This window comes from Cyrtonyx montezumae, unplaced genomic scaffold, assembly GCF_038088225.1.
Source record: "Cyrtonyx montezumae isolate F1298 unplaced genomic scaffold, pur_monq_1.0 scaffold_18, whole genome shotgun sequence".
Lineage (NCBI taxonomy): Eukaryota > Metazoa > Chordata > Aves > Galliformes > Odontophoridae > Cyrtonyx > Cyrtonyx montezumae.
Genome location: NW_027071914.1, coordinates 930,301 through 957,479, shown reverse-complemented (window position 1 = coordinate 957,479; position 27,179 = coordinate 930,301). Strand labels below are relative to the sequence as shown.

The 27,179-nt window shown below is 49.0% G+C and overlaps 2 protein-coding genes across 2 annotated transcripts; both read right to left on the bottom strand.

Annotated features, from left to right (window-relative positions):
• Positions 1 to 616: 616 nt before the first annotated feature.
• On the bottom strand, positions 617 to 6,349 carry LOC136047735 (protocadherin alpha-5-like). The gene is made up of 3 exons (XM_065735030.1): positions 4,012 to 6,349; positions 3,653 to 3,975; positions 617 to 652 (listed from the first exon to the last, which is right to left on the bottom strand). Exons 1-3 carry the CDS (start codon positions 6,164 to 6,166, stop codon positions 617 to 619), a joined length of 2,514 nt encoding a protein of 837 aa, XP_065591102.1. The 5' UTR covers positions 6,167 to 6,349.
• Positions 6,350 to 14,235: 7,886 nt separating this feature from the next.
• Positions 14,236 to 16,854, bottom strand: LOC136047734 (protocadherin alpha-5-like). Its single transcript, XM_065735029.1, has one exon. The coding sequence runs from the start codon at positions 16,852 to 16,854 to the stop codon at positions 14,236 to 14,238; it is 2,619 nt and encodes an 872-aa protein (XP_065591101.1).
• Positions 16,855 to 27,179: the final 10,325 nt, after the last annotated feature.

The following is a 27,179-nucleotide window of genomic DNA, read 5'->3' as shown; positions in this document are numbered from 1 at the left end:
GGGTAGCTGCAGAAACACACACTGTCTGCAGGCTACTCCCAGCAGCAGGAAGTGAACTCTCAACATTCTGCATATTTACACATGGAAATGAGAAAGAGAACTATGTCTGATTTCTTACAGATTATGACACTGGTACAGCTTCAAGCAGCTCTCCCAAAACTTCAGGGATATATTCATCAGAAAGTAGACAGCATTCTGCATCTCACATGTGATTACCAAATCTCTTTCCCGCATCAGGCAGGTGTCAGAACAAGAAACTCTATCTGGTGGGAGACATTTCTCTCCTCACTTATAACATATATTTTTAATAAACATACAGGAAGAATCACATTGTTTTTAACAGCACTCACCACAGATAAGACAACCTGGCACTACAGCATATACTGAAACTACACTGCGACCTTTAAAGTCATCTGCTGCTTTAAATAATGTTTCCCTAATAACGAAAACTTATTCTTTCTTTATTTGTTCAAATTCTGGATCTGTTTCTATAGTTCACTGTTTCAAACAAATAATATCATACTTGGAAATGGAACACTGAACACGCCTTGTGCTGTGTCATTCTCTCCGGAAAGGTCTTGTGATAGCAAAGTGAAAAGAGTGTTAAAAGAAACGTCTACATGCCAGTGACATACACGTATAACGAATAAACCTATGAAGCATCAGTAAAAAGGAGAACGCAGTTTCTGAAAACACAAACTTGGTACACACCAGCACGATTTGCTTAAAGCAGAGATGTGGAGAGTAAACAAAGATTCACAGTGTGTCATACTGGAAAATCAGCATCCACCATCAAGAAAACAACACTTTAAGATACAGAGGAAAAGAAAGAACTTCATCTCATGTTATCTGTATGCAATATTCACCACAACTATGAAGACTGCTTGGTTCTTCTCTATCCAAGGTAAAAAAGGAAGGGAGAATCATAGAATCACAGAACTTTAGGAGTTGGAATGGTCTTCCAGAGATCATCAACTCCAACTCACCTGCCAAAGCAGACTCCCTAGACCAGTGGGGTCTAGGACTCCCTAGACCAGTGGGGCACCCAGGTGGGTCTTGAATACCTCCAGAGAAGAAGACTCCACAACCTCTCTGGGCAACCTGTTCCAGTGCACTGTCATCCTTACTATGAAGAATAATCTGACCTTGAAATGATGAGGCCCTCAGCAGCCTCACCTCACTCAGATTATGCATGGCATACAAGGGCAATACAATCATGACAGGACGGAACTATCCCAGAATCTCCCTGCTCCGTCACTCAGAATTGCCAGAACTGTTTATGCACCGTTCAAGAAATCCAAGAGGAGCAGAAGGGATTCATGACTAGTGAGAGACATATTCAGAACACATAAAGACAATGTACTGTACTTATATCTACATCATGTGCTATCATACAATCTGGAAGGTCTCCAGTTCCCATTTCTTACAGCCTCCCGGAAACCTCCAAGTCCCACTCTCAACAATGGATACAGAAAACGACACTCATTCTTATCCTATGGCATGCAAGGAGGACTTCCAATGACTGCCCTTTCCCCCAGGGATCGGGATTTCCATAATAGGTTGAACACAGAAGAGTACAGCCAGCATCCACCTCGTGCTACCTCCGTGTTCACCTCCACCACAAGTCACACTTCCCTGTCACAACCCAGCATTGACTCTGCCCTTCATTGACCCAAGTCATCAATCAGAGCAAGACATCCAACCTCACAAAACAAGCAGAGCCATCTACACAGTGCCTCGTTGTCCCTCTGCAGATGATTCGCAATGTTGTGCAATGCTTCTGCAAATTTAGATGGAGTTAGTACATATAGCTAAGCAAAGCTATTTCCAGTGCTAATGAGAAAGGCACTGTTATGCTTCTTGAAATGTATAGGTGTGTTTTCAAGTAAGGTCTTCTCTTTTCATTTTAAGAAAGGTACAGGCACTCTGTGAACGTACCACTACTGATGCAAATACTGAAAAAATATCTAAAAAGGTTTATAAGATCCCGTCAAAACACAAGACTACAATCAGAAAAGACTTCAGGCACAATTGTCACTGTGCATCACATCTCCTTCCATGTACAATGAAAGAAGATGAGGATGTATTTTTTGACAAGAAACCATGACTGATAACAATACAGTCAGGGCCAATGACAGTGAACAGTACATGCTGCACTCTTTGCCTCCAGAGTGATGACTTGTGAATTCCAGATTTTCTGTAGTTCCACCTGGAAATGATGCACACCATCAACACAGAGGATTGGTGGAGTACAAGTGGTGACCTAACAGATCAAAAGAGACACTGATTTCCCTCTGGCAGAGAATATCACAAGTAATGCATGCCCTGTGACCAGCAACAGGAGCTGAACCGATAATCCCAGCACTACACTCCTGAAAGCACTGGTACCTACAATTACCTTTGAGAACCACATGTAACCAAGAGATATGACAGCTTATACCCCAAAATATTTTCTCAAAAATAAATAACTACATAAATTAATTAATAAAGCAAAATCAAACCATTCTCATTCAAAAGGTTTTCAGTGATAACTCTAGAGAAGAGTGTGGCAAAAGTACCCCGAGCCACCCACTCATCCAACGTTCTCAAAATTCATTGCTATGCATCATTTCAAGTGTTACACAAGAAACACACGCTTATGGAAAATCACTGTCAGCACTCCGAGGTCACAGCAGAAAAGCATTAGTCATGCTCAGTACCGGGGCTCTTACTTTCTCAGAGGGAACTACACAGCATTGGCAGAAACTGGTAAGGACAGTCTGCAGTTTTGGAAAGGATACAGGAAGTGTTCATATTTATTCTCCTATGTTCATCACGACTTCATCTAAAGAACTTATGTGTAAGAACATACACCATGGATAGACAAAAGGCTGAAGTAACAAGTGATGCACTGCATTTTGTTTCTTGCTGAGGGGAATGAAAGAAGCCTAGACCTGTTACCAGCACAATCACACTCTGCATTATTAAATGCAGAAGAAAGTGCGTGGTTGAAATACACCAACAGAATGACCCTTCATACTGAGCAGTCCTTCAGTATTGCGCGCTATAACAAATGGATTTAGTAGAACACGTGTCATTGTACCTCTGTGAAAATAACCTTATTCCATCAGAGGAAAGCACCGGTAAAAAACAGCTAAGCACAGGATGAAATTCCGAACCAGCAACTGGAGAGATACGGGATGAACAAAGCCATAGATGCGAATGTTAAATGTCTTCACAGAAATGCACACAACAGGTCCAGTAATGGAATATCAAAGAATGGATGTAATTTGAAGTGGAATACAGTCCAATAGTGCTTGACTTACATATGCAATAACAAAAAAAAAAAGATGTACGAGAATGTAGAAGACACCAATACACTTGTAAATGATGAATAAGATTCCTTAACAGTATTCTAATACCATATATAAAGAGAAAATTACAAACCAAACACTTTGGAAACATGTTCCCTAAAAATGAGCAACAGAAAACATGGAAGGCACTACTTTGAAATAGAATAACACAGTGCAGCGTTGTCAGAACTCCCAGCTTCAGGAAGGAGAAAATGAATCAAGGAATGGAAGGAGAGAAAAGGAACAAGAGGGAGAAAGAAAGAAACAAGAAAGAAAGCAGGATGAAAAGAAGGGGCGAGAGGCCCGTGAGAAGAACTGACCGTGTCCAGCAGAGCGGGCGGATCCTGAGGCGTCTCCTTCGGGGCGGGGCAGGGCGGCGGCGGGCAGTTGGGGCTGAACACCATGAGATCGCTCTTGCCCGCGCTGTCCGTGGCCACGCACAGGCTCCGGCTGTGGCGCTGCGAGTACGACCAGCTGCCCACCTCGCTGGCGCACACCAGCGTCGCCGGCGCGGGCCCCGCCAGCACGGCCGCCCGCGGCGCCCAGCGCCCGGCCCCGTACAGCACCACCGCCAGCACCAGCAGGCTCGACACCGCGCAGATGGCCACCACCAGCCACACGTTCGTCGCCGCCGTTGCCGCGGCTGCAGCCCCCGACGGGCCGCCATCAGAGCTCACACCCGGTGAGCCCGCCAGCACCGCCCCTGCCCCCGCCACTGCCAGCGCCGCCTCGGAGCCCTCCACCAGCGACACGCTCAGCGTGGCCGTGGCCGAGAGCGGCGGTTCCCCGTGGTCTCGCACCACGATCAGCAGCCTATGCCGCGGGCCGTCCGCCTCCTCCAGCGCCCGCGCCGTGCTCACCTCGCCGCTGTACAGCCCCACGCGGAACGGGCCGTCGCCCCGCGGCTCCCGCAGCTCGTAGCGCAGCCACGCGTTGTAGCCCGAGTCCGCGTCCACCGCGCGGATCTTCGCCACCACCTGCCCCGCCGGTGCACCCCACGCCGCCCGCGCCCACAGCGACCACGACGAGCCCGCCTCCGCTGCCGAGCCCGACGCCCGCCACCCCGCCTCTGCCGCCTCGCCCGCAGCCCACGGCCCCGGCCCGCCGCCCGCGGGAGGCAGCAGCGCCGGCGCGTTGTCGTTCTCGTCCACCACGAACAGCTGCACCGTGGCGTTGCCGCACAGCGGCGGCTCCCCCGCGTCCACCGCCCGCACCTCGAACTGCAGCACCTGCAGCTCCTCGTAGTCCAGCGGACGCAGCGCCCGCAGACGACCGCTCTCCGCGTCCACCGACACGTAGCTCGACGCCGGACGCCACCCCGAGCCCGAGCCCGAGCCCGAGCCCGCGCCGCCCTCGGCCACCGAGTAGCTCACGCGCCCGTTGCCCGCCTCGTCCGGGTCCCGCGCCCACAGCCGCGCCAGCTCCGCGCCCGCCGCGTTGTTCTCCCGCGCCAGCACCGTGTACACGGCCTGCGCGAACGCCGGCGCGTTGTCGTTCACGTCCGACACCGGCACCCGCAGACCGCGGATGGCGCGCAGCGGCGGCGCCCCGCCGTCCTCCGCCCGCACCTCCACCTCGTACTCCGACACCCGCTCCCGGTCCAGCGCCTCCCGCAGCACCAGCGAGTACGAGCCCGCGAACGTCGCCACCAGCCCGAACGGCGACGGCGGACGCACCGCGCAGCGCACCCGCCCGTTCGGACCCGAGTCCCGGTCCGACACGCTCAGCAGCGCCACCACCGTCCCCAGCGCCGCGTCCTCGGACACCGGCACCGACAGCGACGTCACCCACACCTCGGGCGCGTTGTCGTTCACGTCCAGCACCTCCACGATGACGCTGCAGTGGCCTGATAATGGCAGTGTTCCCTTATCTCTTGCCTCGATTTGCAACTCGTGTTGGCGGACATCTTCAAAATCTAAGGGACCCGTGAGTCTGATCTCCCCCGTGTGGTGATCAATGCTGAATGCTTCTCTCTGTGACTCAGGAACAGAACTCACGATGCTGTATGAAAACTCCTGATTAATTCCCTCGTCAGGGTCAGTGGCTGCCACCCTCGAAACCAGAGTTCCCACCGCAGCGTCCTCCGGCAGCTGCACTTTATACACCGACTGGTTGAACTGCGGCGCGTTGTCGTTCGCGTCCAGCACCGAGATCACCAGCTGCACCGTGCCCGTCAGCGCCGGCCTGCCACCGTCACTCGCCGTCAGCACCAAGCGGTGCTCGGACAGCGACTCGCGGTCCAGAGGTCGCTTCAATACAAGAAACAGAGATTTCAGGTCTTCACTCTGGGATTTATCATCCAGAGCGAAGTGCTCGGAGGGGCTCAGTGTATAGGAAAGCTGCGCGTTCGAACCGATATCCGCATCCGATGCGCCCTCCAGAGGGAACCGCGAATTCAGAGGGGAATTTTCCCACATACTGATGTTTTTGGAGGCGGCGGGGAAGCGCGGGGCATTGTCGTTGATGTCGGTGACCTCCACCTCCACGTGGAAGACGCGCAGCGGCCGGTCCAGCAGCACCTCCAGGCGCAGGGCGCAGGGCGTGCTCTTCCCGCACAGCTCCTCCCGGTCCAGCCGCGAGCTCACCACCAGCGCCCCGCTCGCCCCGCTCACCTCCACGCTCGCCCGCCGGCCCCGCGCCACCAGACGCAGCCGCCGCGCCTCCGCCTCGCCCGCCTCCAGGCCCAGGTCCTGCGCCAGACGCCCCACCACCGTGCCGGCCTCGGCTTCCTCCGGCACCGAGTAGCGCACCTGCCCGCCGCCCAGCGCCCAGGCCGCCTGCAGCACCAGCACCGCGGCCCCCCAGCTCCGCCGCGCCGCTCCGCCCACGCCCATCGCCCTCACCCGCCGCTCCTTCTCCACGCCCTGCACCGACCACCGCACGACGTGCCCGCTCCCAGCCCTCTGCCCGCGCTCGCCGCCACAATCCTTCCTCACGGGACGCGCGTCCTCCTCCCCGCCGCTCGCTCTTTCTCTGCCTTCTTTGCCATGGGCACCGGAAGGTCTTCCCCTCCCTTCCCCCGATCGCATCGCTCGTTCCTTAGCTCAGAGCGCCATCATGTGGCTCGTTGCGGAAACTGCCTCTCCGCATTCTTTGCCCATCGTGCCCGTTTCTCTTCATCTTTGCCATTTTTCATTTCTTGTCCTTCAATTCTCTCTTAGAAAATTTGTTTTTTACCCAGAATTTTTTTTACTCATCAATTTTCACTGTACTCGTTCAGCAGTAGTACATAAGAATAGAGTTGCAATGAGATGCCGAATAAACTTTTCCAGATGTCTTCCAAGTGAATTGAGCATGCAGTGTAATGTTTTGAAGTCACTGGTTATTTAGTGGGAGTTTTCCTATTTTGACCTCCGTCAGAAAAATCGTGACTTAAGTGAATTGTTTCCGAGAACATGCACTAATCGCCTGCCTTTTGTATATTTCTTACAGCTCAGCAAAGTAAGTCTAAATATTGCTTGCAGCCAACACACAGGAATTCGGGGTTCCAGATGCTATATGCATCAATCATACATGGACTGAAGGCAGAGATAGTATTGGAAGGAAACTGCTGCAAAGTGAGAGCTACCTACTGGAATTCCAGTCAGTCCCCATTTCCCTGTGGGTGGGAGCTCTGAGAGGATGTTCACAGGAGCCTTGGTATTATTGATATGCTTCCTTCAGAAGAGAAAGGAAATGCGAGATTTTCTGCAGATATGAGTACCTGTGTTCCCCATTTGTGATCAAGATGTGCAGCAGGCACATTGGCAGGGCTGGGTACTGGGACAATTCTTCTCATGCTTCCCTGTGTATCAAAGTGGATTGGCGTCACCTTTTTTTCCATTTTCTACTCTTTATGCCTCAAATTACATATTTTCTTCTTCATCTTCTCTTATGAAGACAGATCCTCCACATTTTTTAGTGTTCTCGTTCAGGAGAAATTCATATCTGTTGAAATGCAATGAGACGACAAGTGTTCATTCACACTTGTCTACTGAGTGAAATTGGAGAGCCAAAAAATGTAGTGAATGTGTTTGTCAGGTAGTGGGGCAGATCATAGGACTACTGTGATCATTGGTCTCCTGTTGTATAATAGAAAGGATTCTAAAACCATGCTCTATGTAGGTGTCTTTGTAGACATTTCTTACTGCAAAATAAATTGAACTGTCACTTGTCACAAACACACAGGGAATCAAGGCTTCACTTGTAGCTTTTATAAGACAGAATAACGGAACATAGGGAGACAAATGGAAAATAAATTCTTGCCTTTCTCTCACGTTAACAGAACTAGAGAATCACAGAATTGCTGGGCTGGGAGGTGACCTTTAGATATCACTGAATCCATTTCTTATGCTTTGGCTGGTTCCCTACAGCAAACTGCACACGTAAGCTTCCAGATGGTTCTTTAATATCTCGAGAGAAGGAGACTCCACAACCTCTCAGGGCAGCTTGTTCCAGAGTTCTGTCACTCCAACAGTAAAGAAGTTTTTAATTGTGTTTGTGTGGAGCATTGTTGCTCACAAACAAAAGGAGTCCACCCCCATTGATGTGACTGCTGCACTTCAGAAATTTATAAACAGTGATGAGATCCCCCCTCAGACTTCTTGCTAAATAGGCGACCAGAACTCTTAGCCTTTCTTCTTACTACTGATGGCCCAGGCTGCTAATCAGCTTTGTTGACCTCTGCTACATGCTTTCTAGAAAACTCCAGCCTTTTTAGAACTGAGGAGCTCAGAACTGGGCACAGTGCACCAGATGAGGCCTCACCAGGGCATAATAGAGTAGAAGAATCTCCTCCCTCAACCTTGCTCTTTTTAATGCATTCCAGGATTACATAGGTCTTTTTGGCCACCAAAGCACACAGCTGGCTCAAGTGAAAACTGTTGGCAATCAGGCTACAGAGCTCTGCAGAGCTCCTCTCCAGCAGATCATCTCCTAACCTCTACAGATGCATGTGGTTATTTCTCCCAGGTGCAGGACTCCACACTTGCTCTTGTTGAAACTCATCAGGTTCCCCTCTGAGCAACTTGCCATTCTATCCAGGTTTGGTTGAAAGGCAGCACAGCCTTCTAATGTGTCAGACACTCTTAGCAGTTTTGTATCATCAGCAACCTTGCCAAGGATCAACTCTACGTCTTCATTCAGGAATCTGAAAAAAAATATTTATCAAGACCAGACACAACATCTAGAGACCGTTCAGGCACGAAAGAGGGTGGTTATCTTTCACTTCTGACAGCTATCTCACACATGTCAGTGTATGCCATTGCATTCCAGGGACACTGTTGTGAAACGTTCGAATAAAACAGGATCCAGAGTAAGAGTGAAGTGTAAGTAATGTCAGTAAATCCACACTTCTATACAGATTCAAAATGACAGAGGTATAGGTGAGAGGAAATGCTGAACATGGGTGAGCAGAAGCACAAACAAGATGACATCTTCACATACCACCAGATTGAGACTTTGAATTGGGGATTAGTGGATTTTCCTTTTTTTTTTTCTGTGTATTTTTTATCTTTCCATCCTCATCATGTTCTGCAGACACACTGGTGGCTTCCCACCAGTGCTGGAGACGGAAACTAAACATTTCGTTCTCCTCCGCCCTGTCACTGAAAAGCAGGGTATTCATCTTAACCAACAGGGGAAAATTGACCACCAATCCACACAGCTTTTCTCTGCCACACTTCGCTTTCACCAACACCTTGTACTGCACAAAAGCATCAGGCAGGCCAAAGCTCAGAGCAACTTGCATCTTCATCTCTCACAGATCACAAACTGAGAACATGCTACAGGGTCAAGGAACACACTTCCACATGTGGTTCTCTTCAGTTTTATTCTCGAACTTATCACCATTTCATGTGGAAATCAGCCACTGAAGTATTGAAGTCTCTCAGGGTTCTATGGAACAGCAAAGATGTCTGGAGTCCAAATCCATATGTTTTTCTTGATGTCCACAGAGTTTGGCTTACACCACTGATTCAAAATTCAAAATACAAACATGGAATCTACTTTCTCCTGGGCCTTTGTATCTTACCCACATTGGTATGCACATAACTACCTGAAGATTATGACATACAGGAAAATACCCAGGAAATATATGCTCCATCCAAAGGGAAAAGACCATATCTAAATTGTGCCAAAATGTACAACTGTATGGTGATCATGTACAACTGCATAATTATCACATATACTTTTAATATGAACTACTTACGCATAGCATACTGAAGTGCTGGCTGCTTGTTAAGATAAAGTACGTGAACACTTATTAGTGTACAGTTTTACCTACCTCATACCTAATCCAAAGGAAGAAAAAGGGAGACCTGAAAGCTCATGATATTCTGTCCATCACAACTTCAACTCACTCAAGTAGAAAATCCTGATCCCAGACTTATAGCCAGCTCCTTAAAGGCCTGCGATCTGACAGCAGCCAGAACTCAGTGCACCACATCTCATCCACCCTCATCAACCTATTTCCAGTGGGAGAGAAATAAACAGAATGAGATACATAGAACAGGAGACAAAAAAGTGAACAATCCGATTGCACTTCTATAAAACATAAGGTTTGCCAGTATCAACAATAAAAAGGTGAACTTCTTCCCATCCTCAGGAGGAATACCAGCGGAGCGTAAATCACAGAGAAATTCAGAGAACTTACCCAGGATCATCAATATTGAGAAAAATGGCTCCTTGATATACATTCTTCCAAATTTAAACACAAGTGAATAAAGGCATAAGTGAAAGATAACTTCACAAGCAGGAATGCCACAAGCACAACAGCAAGTGAAGACATGCAGAATCTGACTGCTCAGGGCCCCACAGAGACTCATCACACCTCACAGATGGCCTTGCTCTCAGCAGTTGCTTGATAGAAGGCCTCCCTGTGTCCTGCTGACGACAGTATCTGCTGCGCAGCTCACCTTACTGCTTCTTCATCTCCATACAGAAAGGAGATCCCCAGGGAAAAAAGCAGATAGACACCTCAAAAACATACTGCAAGGAAGAAGAGCTGCCACAAGGAATGACTCGTAACCAACCTCTCATGTCAAGAGCTTAAGTTCTGAAGGTTTTCAGAGGACCCAGGTCAAGTGTACTTGACCTATTCTCCATGTTTAATTCTTGAAGCTTCTGGGCTTTGGCAAAAAGGATACACAGCCAACCATTTCCAGCTCTTGGCCATTGATTCACCACATCTTCTACCAAGCATTAACATTTTCATCACATGAGACTCTTTACTATTCAGGACACCTGTGACCAAACACCCAGGTTGAACTTGGTACCGCTCTCACAGTCACTATCACAACACCTGCACATACACCCACACCACCACCTGGACACAGTTCTAAATCCCACCCTGACCACGACCCATGGATGAGCTGATCCTCACCTTCTCTCATCACTAAATGCAAGAGCAGCTGGGTAGCTGCAGAAACACACACTGTCTGCAGGCTACTCCCAGCAGCAGGAAGTGAACTCTCAACATTCTGCATATTTACACATGGAAATGAGAAAAAGAACTATGTCTGATTTCTTACAGATTATGACACTGGTACAGCTTCGAGCAGCTCTCCCAAAACTTCAGGGATATATTCATCAGAAAGTAGACAGCATTCTGCATCTCACATGTGATTACCAAATCTCTTTCCCGCATCAGGCAGGTGTCAGAACAAGAAACTCTATCTGGTGGGAGACATTTCTCTCCTCACTTATAACATATATTTTTAATAAACATACAGGAAGAATCACATTGTTTTTAACAGCACTCACCACAGATAAGACAACCTGGCACTACAGCATATACTGAAACTACACTGCGACCTTTAAAGTCATCTGCTGCTTTAAATAATGTTTCCCTAATAACGAAAACTTATTCTTTCTTTATTTGTTCAAATTCTGGATCTGTTTCTATAGTTCACTGTTTCAAACAAATAATATCATACTTGGAAATGGAACACTGAACACGCCTTGTGCTGTGTCATTCTCTCCGGAAAGGTCTTGTGATAGCAAAGTGAAAAGAGTGTTAAAAGAAACGTCTACATGCCAGTGACATACACGTATAACGAATAAACCTATGAAGCATCAGTAAAAAGGAGAACGCAGTTTCTGAAAACACAAACTTGGTACACACCAGCACGATTTGCTTAAAGCAGCGATGTGGAGAGTAAACAAAGATTCACAGTGTGTCATACTGGAAAATCAGCATCCACCATCAAGAAAACAACACTTTAAGATACAGAGGAAAAGAAAGAACTTCATCTCACGTTATCTGTATGCAATATTCACCACAACTATGAAGACTGCTTGGTTCTTCTCTATCCAAGGTAAAAAAGGAAGGGAGAATCATAGAATCACAGAACTTTAGGAGTTGGAATGGTCTTCCAGAGATCATCAACTCCAACTCACCTGCCAAAGCAGACTCCCTAGACCAGGTTAAATTGGTAGGCACCCAGGTGGGTCTTGAACATCTCCAGAGAAGGAGACTCCACAACCTCTCTGGGCAACCTGTTCCAGTGCACTGTCATCCTTACTATGAAGAATAATCTGACCTTGAAATGATGAGGCCCTCAGCAGCCTCACCTCACTCAGATTATGCATGGCATACAAGGGCAATACAATCATGACAGGACGGAACTATCCCAGAATCTCCCTGCTCCGTCACTCAGAATTGCCAGAACTGTTTATGCACCGTTCAAGAAATCCAAGAGGAGCAGAAGGGATTCATGACTAGTGAGAGACATATTCAGAACACATAAAGACAATGTACTGTACTTATATCTACATCATGTGCTATCATACAATCTGGAAGGTCTCCAGTTCCCATTTCTTACAGCCTCCCGGAAACCTCCAAGTCCCACTCTCAACAATGGATACAGAAAACAACACTCATTCTTATCCTATGGCATGCAAGGAGGACTTCCAATGACTGCCCTTTCCCCCAGGGATCGGGATTTCCATAATAGGTTGATCACAGAAGAGTACAGCCAGCATCCACCTCGTGCTACCTCCGTGTACACCTCCACCACAAGTCACACTTCCCTGTCACACCCCAGCACTGACTCTGCCCCTTCATTGACCCAAGTCATCAATCAGAGCAAGACATCCAACCTCACAAAACAAGCAGAGCCATCTACACAGTGCCTCGTTGTCCCTCTGCAGATGATTCGCAATGTTGTGCAATGCTTCTGCAAATTTAGATGGAGTTAGTACATATAGCTAAGCAAAGCTATTTCCAGTGCTAATGAGAAAGGCACTGTTATGCTTCTTGAAATGTATAGGTGTGTTTTCAAGTAAGGTCTTCTCTTTTCATTTTAAGAAAGGTACAGGCACTCTGTGAACGTACCACTACTGATGCAAATACTGAAAAAATATCTAAAAAGGTTTATAAGATCCCGTCAAAACACAAGACTACAATCAGAAAAGTCTTCAGGCACAATTGCCACTGTGCATCACATCTCCTTCCATGTACAATGAAAGAAGATGAGGATGCATTTTTTGACAAGAAACCATGACTGATAACAATACAGTCAGGGCCAATGACAGTGAACAGTACATGCTGCACTCTTTGCCTCCAGAGTGATGACTTGTGAATTCCAGATTTTCTGTAGTTCCACCTGGAAATGATGCACACCATCAACACAGAGGATTGGTGGAGTACAAGTGGTGACCTAACAGATCAAAAGAGACACTGATTTCCCTCTGGCAGAGAATATCACAAGTAATGCATGCCCTGTGACCAGCAACAGGAGCTGAACCGATAATCCCAGCACTACTCCAGAAAGCTCTGGTACCTACAATTACCTTTGAGAACCACATGTAACCAAGAGATATGAAAGCTTATACCCCAAAATATTTTCTCAAAAATAAATAACTACATAAATTAATTAATAAAGCAAAATCAAACCATTCTCATTCAAAAGGTTTTCAGTGATAACTCTAGAGAAGAGTGTGGCAAAAGTACCCCGAGCCACCCACTCATCCAACGTTCTCAAAATTCATTGCTATGCATCATTTCAAGTGTTACACAAGAAACACACGCTTATGGAAAATCACTGTCAGCACTCCGAGGTCACAGCAGAAAAGCATTAGTCATGCTCAGTACCGGGGCTCTTACTTTCTCAGAGGGAACTACACAGCATTGGCAGAAACTGGTAAGGACAGTCTGCAGTTTTGGAAAGGATACAGGAAGTGTTCATATTTATTCTCCTATGTTCATCACGACTTCATCTAAAGAACTTATGTGTAAGAACATACACCATGGATAGACAAAAGGCTGAAGTAACAAGTGATGCACTGCATTTTGTTTCTTGCTGAGGGGAATGAAAGAAGCCTAGACCTGTTACCAGCACAATCACACTCTGCATTATTAAATGCAGAAGAAAGTGCGTGGTTGAAATACACCAACAGAATGACCCTTCATACTGAGCAGTCCTTCAGTATTGCGCGCTATAACAAATGGATTTAGTAGAACACGTGTCATTGTACCTCTGTGAAAATAACCTTATTCCATCAGAGGAAAGCTCCGGTAAAAAACAGCTAAGCACAGGATGAAATTCCGAACCAGCAACTGGAGAGATACGGGATGAACAAAGCCATAGATGCGAATGTTAAATGTCTTCACAGAAATGCACACAACAGGTCCAGTAATGGAATATCAAAGAATGGATGTAATCTGAAGTGGAATACAGTCCAATAGTGCTTGACTTACGCATGCAATAACAAAAAAAAAAAGATGTACGAGAATGTAGAAGACACCAATACACTTGTAAATGATGAATAAGATTCCTTAACAGTATTCTAATACCGTACATGAAGAGAAAATTACAAACCAAAAATTTTGGAAACATGTTCCCTAAAAATGAGCAACAGAAAACATGGAAGTCGCTACTTTGAAATAGAATAACACAGTGCAGTGCTGTCAGAACTCCCAGATTCAGGAAGGAGAAAAAAAAACAAGGAATGGAAGGAGAGAAAAGGAACAGTAGGAAGAAAGAAAGAAAGCAGGATAAAAAGAAGGGGCGAAAGGCCCGTGAGAAGCACTGACCGTGTCCAGCAGAGCGGGCGGATCCTGAGGCGTCTCCTTCGGGGCAGGGCAGGGCGGCGGCGGGCAGTTGGGGCTGAACACCATGAGGTCGCTCTTGCCCGCGCCGTCCGTGGCCACGCACAGGCTCCGGCTGTGGCGCTGCGAGTACGACCAGCTGCCCACCTCGCTGGCGCACACCAGCGTCGGCGGCCCGGGCCCCGCCAGCACGGCCGCCCGCGGCGCCCAGCGCCCGGCCCCGTACAGCACCACCGCCAGCACCAGCAGGCTCGACACCGCGCAGATGGCCACCACCAGCCACACGTTCGTCGCCGCCGTCGCCGCGGCTGCAGCCCCCGACGGGCCGCCATCAGAGCCCACACCCGGTGAGCCCGCCAGCACCGCCCCCGCCCCCGCCACTGCCAGCGCCGCCTCGGAGCCCTCCACCAGCGACACGCTCAGCGTGGCCGTGGCCGAGAGCGGCGGTTCCCCGTGGTCCCGCACCACGATCAGCAGCCTATGCCGCGGGCCGTCCGCCTCCTCCAGCGCCCGCGCCGTGCTCACCTCGCCGCTGTACAGCCCCACGCGGAACGGGCCGTCGCCCCGCGGCTCCCGCAGCTCGTAGCGCAGCCACGCGTTGTAGCCCGAGTCCGCGTCCACCGCGCGGATCTTCGCCACCACCTGCCCAGCCGGTGCCCCCCACGCCGCCCGCGCCCACAACGACCACGACGAGCCCGCCTCCGCTGCCGAGCCCGACGCCCGCCACCCCGCCTCTGCCGCCTCGCCCGCAGCCCACGGCCCCGGCCCGCCGCCCGCGGGAGGCAGCAGCGCCGGCGCGTTGTCGTTCTCGTCCACCACGAACAGCTGCACAGTGGCGTTGCCGCACAGCGGCGGCTCCCCCGCGTCCACCGCCCGCACCTCGAACTGCAGCACCTGCAGCTCCTCGTAGTCCAGCGGACGCAGAGCCCGCAGACGACCGCTCTCCGCGTCCACCGACACGTAGCTCGACGCCGGACGCCACCCCGAGCCCGAGCCCGAGCCCGCGCCGCCCTCGGCCACCGAGTAGCTCACGCGCCCGTTGCCCGCCTCGTCCGGGTCCCGCGCCCACAGCCGCGCCAGCTCCGCGCCCGCCGCGTTGTTCTCCCGCGCCAGCACCGTGTACACGGCCTGCGCGAACGCCGGCGCGTTGTCGTTCACGTCCGACACCGGCACCCGCAGACCGCGGATGGCGCGCAGCGGCGGCGCCCCGCCGTCCTCCGCCCGCACCTCCACCTCGTACTCCGACACCCGCTCCCGGTCCAGCGCCTCCCGCAGCACCAGCGAGTACGAGCCCGCGAACGTCGCCACCAGCCCGAACGGCGACGGCGGACGCACCGCGCAGCGCACCCGCCCGTTCGGACCCGAGTCCCGGTCCGACACGCTCAGCAGCGCCACCACCGTCCCCAGCGCCGCGTCCTCGGACACCGGCACCGACAGCGACGTCACCCACACCTCGGGCGCGTTGTCGTTCACGTCCAGCACCTCCACGATGACGCTGCAGTGGCCTGATAATGGCAGTGTTCCCTTATCTCTTGCCTCGATTTGCAACTCGTGTTGGCGGACATCTTCAAAATCTAAGGGACCCGTGAGTCTGATCTCCCCCGTGTGGCGATCAATGCTGAATGCTTCTCTCTGTGACTCAGGAACAGAATTCACGATGCTGTATGAAAACTCCTGATTAATTCCCTCGTCAGGGTCAGTGGCTGCCACCCTCGAAACCAGAGTTCCCACCGCAGCGTCCTCCGGCAGCTGCACTTTATACACCGACTGGTTGAACTGCGGCGCGTTGTCGTTCGCGTCCAGCACCGAGATCACCAGCTGCACCGTGCCCGTCAGCGACGGCCTGCCACCGTCACTCGCCGTCAGCACCAAGCGGTGCTCGGACAGCGACTCGCGGTCCAGGGGTCGAGTCAATAGCAGAAACAGAGATTTCAGGTTTTCACTCGAGGATTTATCATCCAGAGCGAAGTGCTCGGAAGGACTCAGTGTATACGAGAGCTGCGCGTTCGAACCGATATCCGCATCCGACGCGCCCTCCAGCACGAAACGGGACCCCGGTAATGACAGTTCCGCGATGCTGATGTTTTTGGAGGCGGCGGGGAAGCGTGGGGCATTGTCGTTGATGTCGGTGACCTCCACCTCCACGTGGAAGACGCGCAGCGGCCGGTCCAGCAGCACCTCCAGGCGCAGGGCGCAGGGCGCGCTCTTCCCGCACAGCTCCTCCCGGTCCAGCCGCGAGCTCACCACCAGCGCCCCGCTCGCCCCGCTCACCTCCACGCTCGCCCGCCGGCCCCGTGCCACCAGACGCAGCCGCCGCGCCTCCGCCTCGCCCGCCTCCAGGCCCAGGTCCTGCGCCAGACGCCCCACCACCGTGCCGGCCTCGGCTTCCTCCGGCACCGAGTAGCGCACCTGCCCGCCGCCCAGCGCCCAGGCCGCCTGCAGCACCAGCACCGCGGCCCCCCAGCTCCGCCGCGCCGCTCCACCTACGCCCATCGCCCTCACCCGCCGCTCCTTCTCCACGCCCTGCACCGACCACCGCACGACGTGCCCGCTCCCAGCCCTCTGCCCGCGCTCGCCGCCACAATCCTTCCTCACGGGACGCGCGTCCTCCTCCCCGCCGCTCGCTCTTTCTCTGCCTTCTTTGCCATGGGCACCGGAAGGTCTTCCCCTCCCTTCCCCCGATCGCATCGCGCGTTCCTTAGCTCAGAGCGCCATCATGTGGCTCGTTACGGGAACTGCCTCTCCGCATTCTTTGCCCATCGTGCCCGTTTCGCTTCATCTTTGCCATTTTACATTTCTAGTCCTTCAATTCTCTTTCAGATTTTATTTTTTACTCAGCATTGTTTTTACTCATCAATTTTCACTGTACTCGTTCAGCAGTAGTACATAAGTATAGAGTTGCAATGAGACGCCGAATAAACTTTTCCAGATGTCTTCCAAATGAATTGAGCATGCAGTGTAATGTTTTGAAGTCACTGGTTATTTAGTGGGAGTTTTCCTATTTTGACCTCCGTCAGAAAAATCGTGACTTAATTGAATTGTTTCCGAGAACATGCTCTAATCACCTGCCTTCTGTATATTTCTTACAGCACAGCAAATTAAATCTAAATGTTGTTTGCAGCCAACATAAATGAAATCGGGGCTCCAGATGCTATATGCATCAGTCTTATAAGGACTCAAGGCAGAGATAGTATTGGAAGGAAACTGCTGCGAAGTGAGAGCTATCTACTGGAATTCCAGTCAGTCTCCATTTCTCTGTGGGTGGGACCTCTGAGAGCACGTGCACAGAAGTCTTGGTATTATTGATATGCTTCCTTCAGAAGAGAAAGGAAATACGAGATTTTTTGCTGTTATCTGTGTTCATCATTAGTAATCAACATGTGCAGCAGGCACATTGGCAGGGCTTGGTCCTGGGACAGTTCCTTTTGTGCTTCCCTATGTAACTGGATTGGCTTCACCTTTTTTTTTTTTTTTTCCATTTTCAATTGTTATTATGCATCAAATTCTTCTTTTCTTCTTTTTTTTACAAAGATAGATCCTCCACATTTTTCAGTGTTCTCATTCAGGAGAAATTCATATCTATTTAAATGCAATGAGAAGCCACATGTTCATTCACACTTGTCTTCCAGGTGAAATGGGAGAGCCAAAAAATGTAATGAATGTGTTTGTCAGGTAGTGGGGCAGATCATAGGATTACTGTGACCATTGGTCTTCTGTTGTATAATAGATAGGATTCTAAAACCATGCTCTATGTAGGTGTTTTTGTAGACATTTCTTACTGCAAAATAAATTGAACTGTCACTTGTCACAAACACACTGGGAATCAAGGCTTCACTCGTAGCTGGTATAACACAGAATAACAGAGCACAGGGAGACATGGAGGTCACCAGCTGGATACACAGTGGATAGGAAGACGAGCCTTCCCCTCCAGCATAGGGGAAAGAGCACCTTGCTTCCTCATCTCTGCTGCTCACTCGCACAAAACTCAATTCTGGAGCACCAATACACACTTCTGTGGCACAAAATACGCACCTGCCTTCTGATCTCTTTGTTTTTTCTGCTCCAGCTTATCAGTAGTTCATGCAGAAATGCCCCGCTAAAGGCTGTCAGTTGAACAAAGTTGATGCGCTGAGTCCCGATCCATATCTAGTCCTTGATGCCAGTTGGCAGTGGATTTTACCAGTGTAACCTTGTGTAAACCCAAAATATTAAGATAAATTCTTCCTGCATGTTTGTACCTTACCTGCATTCTTTTTTCATGACCAAAGTAATGCTCATTGCCACAGAGACAGATTCAGACAGATCACATTTCCTTTCCAAATCCTTCCATGCAGAGCCCAGTGGACTTTCTGCCTCTGAAGATGAATCACGGTCCTTCCCTCTTGTTATGCTCCCAAGCAGGAACATTGGGACTTTCATTAACACATTTCTACTAAATTCAGAATGTAAGAGAAAACATTCATTTCTATTCACTTCTATTCATTCTTCATTGGATCTTCTGTGACCAAACACATTTATTACCCCAGATGGACAGATATAAATGGATCCTGCCCAGTGTAGAAGTGTTTTGTTGACTTTTCTGGATGCAAGCAGAGGGATCCTTTGTTATCAAATGGAGGAATGCTACGAGTAATATTGTACAAGGCAGAGTTGCAAAATTAATCTGGAGATATGTTCCTGACCTCTTAATTTCATGAAAAATGACGTCTTCATGTGGATTTCTGTTTTGTTTTGTTTTGTTTTGCAAGTTCACATAAAAACAAGAAGTAAGGATGTGGGTTGAGCTCAATGTCATGACCAGTGTGTAGAAAGAGATCCTTATACCATCTTCCATCAATGAAGCCACCAAGCTCACTGTATGGTAGCCCATGACAAGGTTTATAAGGAAGGTATACATATATATATTTCTTTTCTATTTATTTGTCTATTAAGTTCACCCACTTACCTGGATTGACTAGATCTTGTTCTTCTTCATGCTATATTCGCAGGGATAGGAATATAATACCATAGTAATAAAAAAGTGTATTGTTTTATTTTCAAGTATCTTGGAGCTGTGCTAATGTCTAAATAAAGCTTGCTCCAAAGAAGTGTAGAAGGAAGTTTTAACAAGAAAAAAAAAAAAAAGGTGATTGTCAACACAAAGAAACAACAGAACAATTCAGAATAACCTACACATTGGAAGAGCTGTTTTATGCTTACTCAAATCCTGCCCACGTGGGATTCTCTTCTTCTACAGCGGGTAAAGCAGATCACCAAGCACTGTAACACTGCATAGTCAGCTGTACAAACAACTTGTCTTTTACACATACTGTATCTATACTCAGAAGTCATCAAGTCCACATGAAGAAGCTGAGGCAAATCAGTAAAAAACAGTCTAATTGGTGAGGTTTCTACTTTTAAATGGGTTAGTTTAGTTCCCATGTTAATGCTGGTGAGTCTCCAAAAACAAAACAAAACAATAACAACAACAACAAAACGTGGCTGTAAAGAATGTCTTCCACTGAGAATGATACATAACTTCAGCATATATCCACAGTTTAGATTGAGCCATGCTACAAGGAGCACACCACCTAGACTGAAGACAACAGGGCAAACACACAAACTGAGAAGTACAAAATGATTACATCTACCAAATAACATCTCCTAAGAGATTTCCTCTATTTCTAATATTGAGCTGATATCCAGAGAAGGAATTGTCTTCTAAGAGAAACAGCTCTCCCCATTGGTTTGCACACAGTCACCAGAAGGCTCCAAACCTACAGGCAGTATGTTTCCAACATATAGAGAATATAATTAAACAGTGAAAAACCCTACATCTCAACCACATACCTTCTGGCTACAAATGACTTACCTAGTAGTATCAGTGATTGCTTGTTCAGTAAAAAAAATGCTCCCAAGGGCATTGGAAGGTATTCTCCTTCCTTCCCCCAATTAGATTGTGCATTCCTTAGCTCAGAGTGGTGTCATGTAGCTTGCTGCGGGAACTGTCTCCTGTGCTTCTCTGCATATCATAAAGAGTCTGCTTCGTCTTTGACATTTTCCACTCCTTGTGATTCACTTTCAGTTGCTTTTGTTTGTTTTAACCAAGTGATTAGCCACAGCACTTTTCAGTTTAGTAGTTAACTAGAAGTCTTTGTATTTACTTAAAATGAGGAGCCAACTAATCTTTCATGCTTGTTTTCCTAGTGAAATGGGCATGCCATGAAATGTACTAAACGCATTTACTGGTTCGTGAGACAGCTCCCACGATGACAGTGATCAGTGTTCCTCTGTCCAAAACCTTGAGGATTTAACTGAATTATTTCCAAAAGTATGCTGTATTCTTATGTCCTTCTATTTGTTTCTTATAGTAAATCTACATGTTGTGTAGCACTGGGAACAGAGTCTTCACAGGCTGTTACTGTCAATCTTATGAGGACAGAGCACAGGGAGAAATTTGGGAAAGATGTCTCCTCCTTTCATTCATGGCCAATATCTCACCCCACTGTTTCCTTGGGTGGCAACAGAACTTTTTGGTAATGCCTCCTTCTCAATCTGAACATTTTGTTCTATTTGTGGGACAGCTCCTGCAATGATCATCATCAATGTTCCTCTTTTAGGAACATTTAATTGGAGTCTTTCAAAAAATATTCTCCATTCAACATGTCCTCCTATACATGTTTGAATAGCAAAATAAAACTGCAGCCAAAGCACTGGGAATCTGGGATTCACAGGGTGTTGGTGTAAGTTCTACAAAGATAGAGGCCAAGGTAGAAAGTGGGAAACAGATCCCCTTTTTTCACCTGTGATTGATGGGTTCCCTCACACTGAAAGCCACAGGGACTTCACTGTGTAGCGCTCAAAGGGAAGGAAACACAAAGTGAAAGTGAACAGTATTTCTGGATTCCCGCATTTAGAAGCAATAAACACACTTCTGCCTACTGATCTTCTTGCTTTTCTACTCCTACTTATCACTGGTTCATGTGGAAATGCACCACTGAAGGCTGTCAGGCTTCCTATGAAAAGGAATTCATAATTCCAGTAAGTTAGCATATGTCACTGAGTTGGGAAGAATTGTTGATCTGCCTGAGGGTAGGAAATTTCTACAGAGGGATCCAGACAGGGATCACTGGGCTGAGGCCAATGGAATGAGTTTTAACAAGACCAAATGCTGGGTCCTGCATTTTGGTCACAACAACCCCATGCCTCACTACAGGTTTGGGGCAGTGGCTGAAAGCCATGCAGGAAAAAAAGATCTGGGAGTGATAGCTGACAGTCCTGTGAACATGAGCCAGTACTGTGATCAGGTGGCCAAAAAGGCCAACGTTATCCTGGCTTGTATCAGCAATAATGCAGTCAGCAGGCAGTGATTGTCCCCCTGTACTGCGCATAGACTGATGAGACAGCACCTTGCACACTGTATACATTTCTAAGCCCTCACTACAAAAATACATCGTAGCACTAAAGCATCTTCAGTGAAGGGCAGCAAAGCTGGTGAAGGGTCTGGAGCACAATTCCTAGAGTGTGTGGCTGTGACTGTTCAGCCTGCAGAAGAGAAGGCTCAGAGAAGACTTTATTGCTCTTATACAGCTCCCTGATAGGAGGTTGTAGTGAGGTGGAGGTAAGTCTCTTGTTCCAGGTAACAGCAATAGAATGCAAAGTAATGGGTTGAAGTTGTGCCAGGAGAGGTCCAGGTTGGATATTAGGAAACATTTCTTCTCAGAGTGGTAAAGCATTTCAACAGGCTGCCCAGTGAGGTAGTGGAGTCGCTGTACTCAGAGGTATTCAAGAAACATGTAAACGTAGCACCACTTAGTTGGCATGGTAGTGATGGGTTGATGGTTGAACCTGGTGATCTTAGAAATCTTTTTGAACAATGATTCTATGATTCTGTGGGTGATGCCTTGAGTCCAGATCCACATCCAGTTCTTGATGCCAGTTTGTGCCACTTTTGTTTACCTTGTGTAAACTCAAAACACGAAGACAAACTTTTCTTCCTCCTGTGCCTTTGCACCTACTGCATTCCTCCATCTCGTTCAATGGCAAGCTCACCATACCAAAGAAGCATTCAGATAGACCATGTTTTCTATCCCAAAGTCTTCCATGTGGAGCACAGTGGAAGTTCAGATTCTGAAGATGAAGCATGTTTTTTCCCTCCTGAAATGTTCCTGAGTAGAGTGTCTAAGGGAAAACGGCAGCCAGGCACTGGGACTTCAATTAACACATCTCCACTAAATTCAGAATGTAACAGAGTATGTTTTGATCTTCATTTCCATTCTTTTGTCAACAAATAGTCTGTGATCGCAAACCATTATTATCTTAGACGGAGACATACATCTATCACATCCAGTGTAAAAGCACTTCGTTGACTTTTCCAGGTGCATGTAGCTGGGTCCTCCATTATCAAATAGAGGAATGCAACAAATATGATTGGACAGGATCTTCCAAAATTAATCCAGACACACTCCTGACTTCTGCATTTCCTGAAAATAAGGTCCATATGTTGGGTTTGTTTGTTTTATTTGAGTGTTTGTTTTGTTTTGTTTTTAATTCTGATTCGTTTAGCAAAAGAAAGAGATTTTGAGCAGAGATCAATGTCATGACAAGTACATAGAAAGAGATGCTGGGACAAAGTCACCAAGCTCACTCTTTGTGAGTCCAGGATGAAAGGTTTTTAAAGATGAAGTATATATATAAATACATATATATATTTCCTACTTACCCATTTGCTAATTTCATTCACTTACCTCAAATAAGTAGATCTCCTTTGGATTAAAAGTTTCATGCCATATTCACAGGGATGAGAATTTAATGCTGCAGTCAGCAAAAAGAGTACTGCTTTATTTTCAGGTGTGTTAGTGCTGTGCTAAGGTCTAGATTACACTTGCTCAGACTTGGATTTTCTTTTGACATGTGGCTTAGATCAGCTCCTCTGACTCTGGGGTGCCTCAGAGGTACGTGCCTCGGACTGAGCAGCTCTGAGGGTTGCTCCCCCCGGGGCCCTCATAGCTCACTGAGTGCCAGGGCACCACATGAGATAGAAGGGAAGACTGCCTCGCTAAACCGATGTAAAATAACCAGGAGTCCCGACGTCATAAATTGGGTTTATCCATCATCAGAATGAATGCCGAGTCCTCAGAAAAGCAATGCACAGACCAGTGGCACGTGAGTAGAGCGGCTTTGCCCAGCTGGGACGTCCCCTCCTGCTATCCATCTAGGCAGCGGAGACGGAGAGATTCTTCCAAGGATATTTGGAAATATTCCTGATTTGCCCCATTGGCTCCCGCTGAGATCAAGGCACGGCTGTAGGAAGCTCTGAGGCAAGAGATGGAGAATCGGGAGGAGGAGAAAAAGCCGCCGCCCCGGCAGAGTCGGTGCCGGGACCCAGGACGTTGTCCACCACCGAGATGGAAAGGGCCGCGGTGCTGCGGACCGGTCAGCCCAGGGACATCGACCACAACGACAGGGACCCGGCTGCCACCCGAAGAGCCACTGAGCTCCGAGCTGGTGTGTCCGCGTTCTGCGGGGCGGGTCGCTCAAGGCCCCACGGCACAGCTCAGTCAGAGGTTACAGCTCGGCCCGGGCAAGCGCAGGTCGGGTTTCAAAGCCTCCACTGCAGCGAAAACGCTTGAAGTCGCCGCTCGCACCAACCAGAAGTGCTCTAATCACGGAGAAAGGGACTGGGAGGTGTCCCCTCCCCCACGCCTGGGGGCACCCTGCGATGAGCAGCGCCGGCGGAGAGGGACGTGCTCATGGCTCGCGCTGCTATCCTTCCCTTCAGCACCCACCGGCCGCGGCGCGGGCAGGATCGCGGAGCGGGGAACGGGAAAGTGCAACCCTCGGCGGCTCTATCTCCAGGGCTGAGCTGCGGCGGAGCTGGAGCCTCCCTCCCCCGGCGGGTTTCGGGAAGCAACCATCGCTTCGTGCCCGGCCGCCGGTTGGGCACTGCAGGAGCTCAGCCCGTCACTGTGGGTGACACGGCCGCCTCTAACAGACCCCTCCCCCGGCGGGGCCGCACCCCGCCGGCTGCCATCCGCACGCAGCGTTCGCAGTCGAGCACTGCGTTCTTCCTCACCGGCACAGGAAATATCCCGACAGCGCCGCGGCGCTCCGGGCAGGAAACGCTGCGCTGTCGGGAGACGGCGGCACCGTCAGTGCGGAGCGGCCGCTGCGGCGCGCGGCGTCGGCCGGCGCTCATCCGCAGCGCCGATCCGTCGGGCACAGCTCCGCGGCCCCGGCCCCAGCAGCGGCAGCACTCGCTCTTTCTCTGCCCCTCTCCCATTGCTGGAGGTTTTGTTCTCTGCTCGCTTTTGTTTAAGATAGCGATCCTCACGGTGGTGTGATGGGAGCTTTCCCACGTGTTTTAGGGATGCTGCAGTCCTTGGTTCTTGCTCTGGGGATAGGTGGGTCCTCCTTTTGTGCTGGAGCCCACCTCCTCAGTGTGACAGCAGACACCGCTCACCAGTTAAGATCTGGGCTCCTCGGCCTGCGGAGCCAGGCGTCCTCACACCACATCGCCGGCACCGGCACGCCAACCCCATCCACCCCGGCAGCAGCGTGCACCGGGAGTCGGCCGTGGGCCGAACAGCGGCAGCTGGTGGAGAATAAACCGTGGAGAAGAGCATCCAGGGGCAGCATTTAGCGGCGGCCGGGAGGGCAGGCAGGAGGCACCAGAGCGGAGCCCTCGCGCTGTCCCCTCACGGAAAGCAGCGTGGGGAGTGAGCACCCAGCGGTGCTCAGCCCACGTCCCTCCCCGGTGGTCCCTCCAGTGCCGGTGCCACCAGAACAGCCCTGCAACGCAGCCGGCCGACCCCGCTAAGTTCATTCCCCAGATATCGTTAGCGTTCTGGCTCGGGAGCAGATGGCTCCCTCCGTCCCGAGGTTCATCCCGGACAGATTGCATACAATTTATTAATAACCCAGCAGATGCTCGGGCACTTTCCAGCTCGGATTATATTTCCTGATTGCTCAAATCCCGGCGTGGGGGAGCTGCTCACTCATCTGCCGCTGCTGCTCTTTGTGCCACATCAGCACCAGTGCCCGGCAGGAGCCTCTCCCATTTAAATAGCGTGGTTTGGGGCTTTGCTGATGGAGTTGCAGGGAGCCGGGTTTACCCCTCCCAGAGCTCCTTTCCAAGCCGTGGGGATGGTTTTATCAAGGTGAAATTAAAGCAGTGCATCAAGGAAAACAGTGTTGCTTTCATACCCCAGCTCTGCGCAGCGAGACAGAGCTGGGGGCTGCTGACCCCATTCCTCCCTGGCAGAGGGTCTGAAGGGAGGGGGGGGGAGGGGGGAGGGAACGTTTGCATCCTGCAAGATCCCTCCCGGAGCAAGGCGCGATGCTCTGAGCTCCACGAAAAGCCATCACAGCCCTTTCAGCAATGCTACTTTCAATTTTAATGTGTAAAATGGGTTTTTCTTTGCTCTGCAGGGAGAAGCACAAAAGCAGCAGGTTGTTTATACTACTGAATAAAAACTAAATGCAGGTCTCCGAGGGATCTTACACAAACCACTTACCTTGAAACATAACCCCATGGGGAAGTGAGCTACAAGAGATGCATGGTTAATGTTTTACATTTTCAGAGCAGCATCCAAGTAGCTGGCTTAGCATTATGTATCACAGGTAGTTACAGCCTGGAATGCAGAAGTCAGGAGTAAGTAGCAGGGCATGTGGGGCCAAAGTTCAGTGGAGCATGAAATAGGGGTCAGTACTAAAGTCTTTAATTAATCTTAAAAGTTGAAGTGAGAGTTTGGAAGGAAAGAGCATTTATTATCAGAATTCCACAGTGTAGCTTTAAAATAAAAATAGGAAGCCCTTTCCTGCTCAGTGACATCTGGGCTCAGTAAAAGGCACTTCACTTACTGTGAATGCAGGTGAGAGACACTCTCAGCAATAACAGCAGAAGAATATTAAAGTCTGTTACATTTTTCATAGCTCCTGACATTTGCAGTGTAATTCCACTTCCTTGCCTCCACCACACGCTCTGTGCCCAAAATGTTTTGTGCAGGGATGAGTTTTCTTCATGTTTCTTCATATCTCCTCCACAAATACAGTGAGCATTAAGCAATTGCAGGAAGAAAAAGGATTATTTCCTCTTTGCTCTACAGAGGGGGAGAGCTCTCATCCTAAGGTGAATGCCTCACACCCAGCAATCCCATTTCCTATCTGTAGTATCCCAAGCACTGCCTGTTCCCACCCAGTGAAATGCCCACCCAGAAGGGAGTGAAGGGAGATTTCACTATGGGTAAAATATTTCCAGTGGTTACTTTATTCTTTTCTCCCACGTTTTCCCCATCTTTCCACCTTCTCTCTGTAGCAGCTGCAAATACTTTCCCAGGGCAGAAGTTCTCATAGCCCTGAGCACTGTCTCCAGTTTTGTTTCACAGGTCTCTAGCAGACCTATGTCCTCTACAGGTTTCCTAGGCCAGGTCACAGAAGAAAGCACAAAATGAGCAAAAACAGTGACAAAAATATTGCCTGGGTTGATAAAAGAAGTTCTTCTATCACGCATCACTTTGTGTCTCTGACAAATTGTCACCACAGCAAGTAAATCTTTGTAAATAGCACACACATTTAAAAGGAATGTATAATGATGTGAGCTGTTGTTCTCTGATTTTTTTCAGTCCTGACCTCCTCTCTGCTGAGCTTGGAAAGGGGGAAACAGGGGACATAGACAAAATAATGAAAGTTATGATGTAGAAAGTAGTAACAAACAAGTGAATTGTTCACTTCCCGATTCTTTTTCTTTTTCTTTTTCTTTTTCTTTTTCTTTTTCTTTTTCTTTTTCTTTTTCTTTTTCTTTTTCTTTTTCTTTTTCTTTTTCTTTTTCTTTTTCTTTT

Coding starts and splice junctions, on each gene's coding strand:
- LOC136047735 (XM_065735030.1), bottom strand. CDS start 6,166: ATGGGCGTGGGCGGAGCGGCGCGGCGGAGCTGGGGGGCCGCGGTGCTG. Junction 3,976..4,011: donor GGTGCTGGCGGGCTCACCGG/GTGTGAGCTCTG, acceptor CGGGGGCTGCAG/CCGCGGCAACGGCGGCGACG. Junction 653..3,652: donor CGCCCGCTCTGCTGGACACG/GTCAGTTCTTCT, acceptor GATGCTTCATAG/GTTTATTCGTTATACGTGTA.
- LOC136047734 (XM_065735029.1), bottom strand. CDS start 16,854: ATGGGCGTAGGTGGAGCGGCGCGGCGGAGCTGGGGGGCCGCGGTGCTG.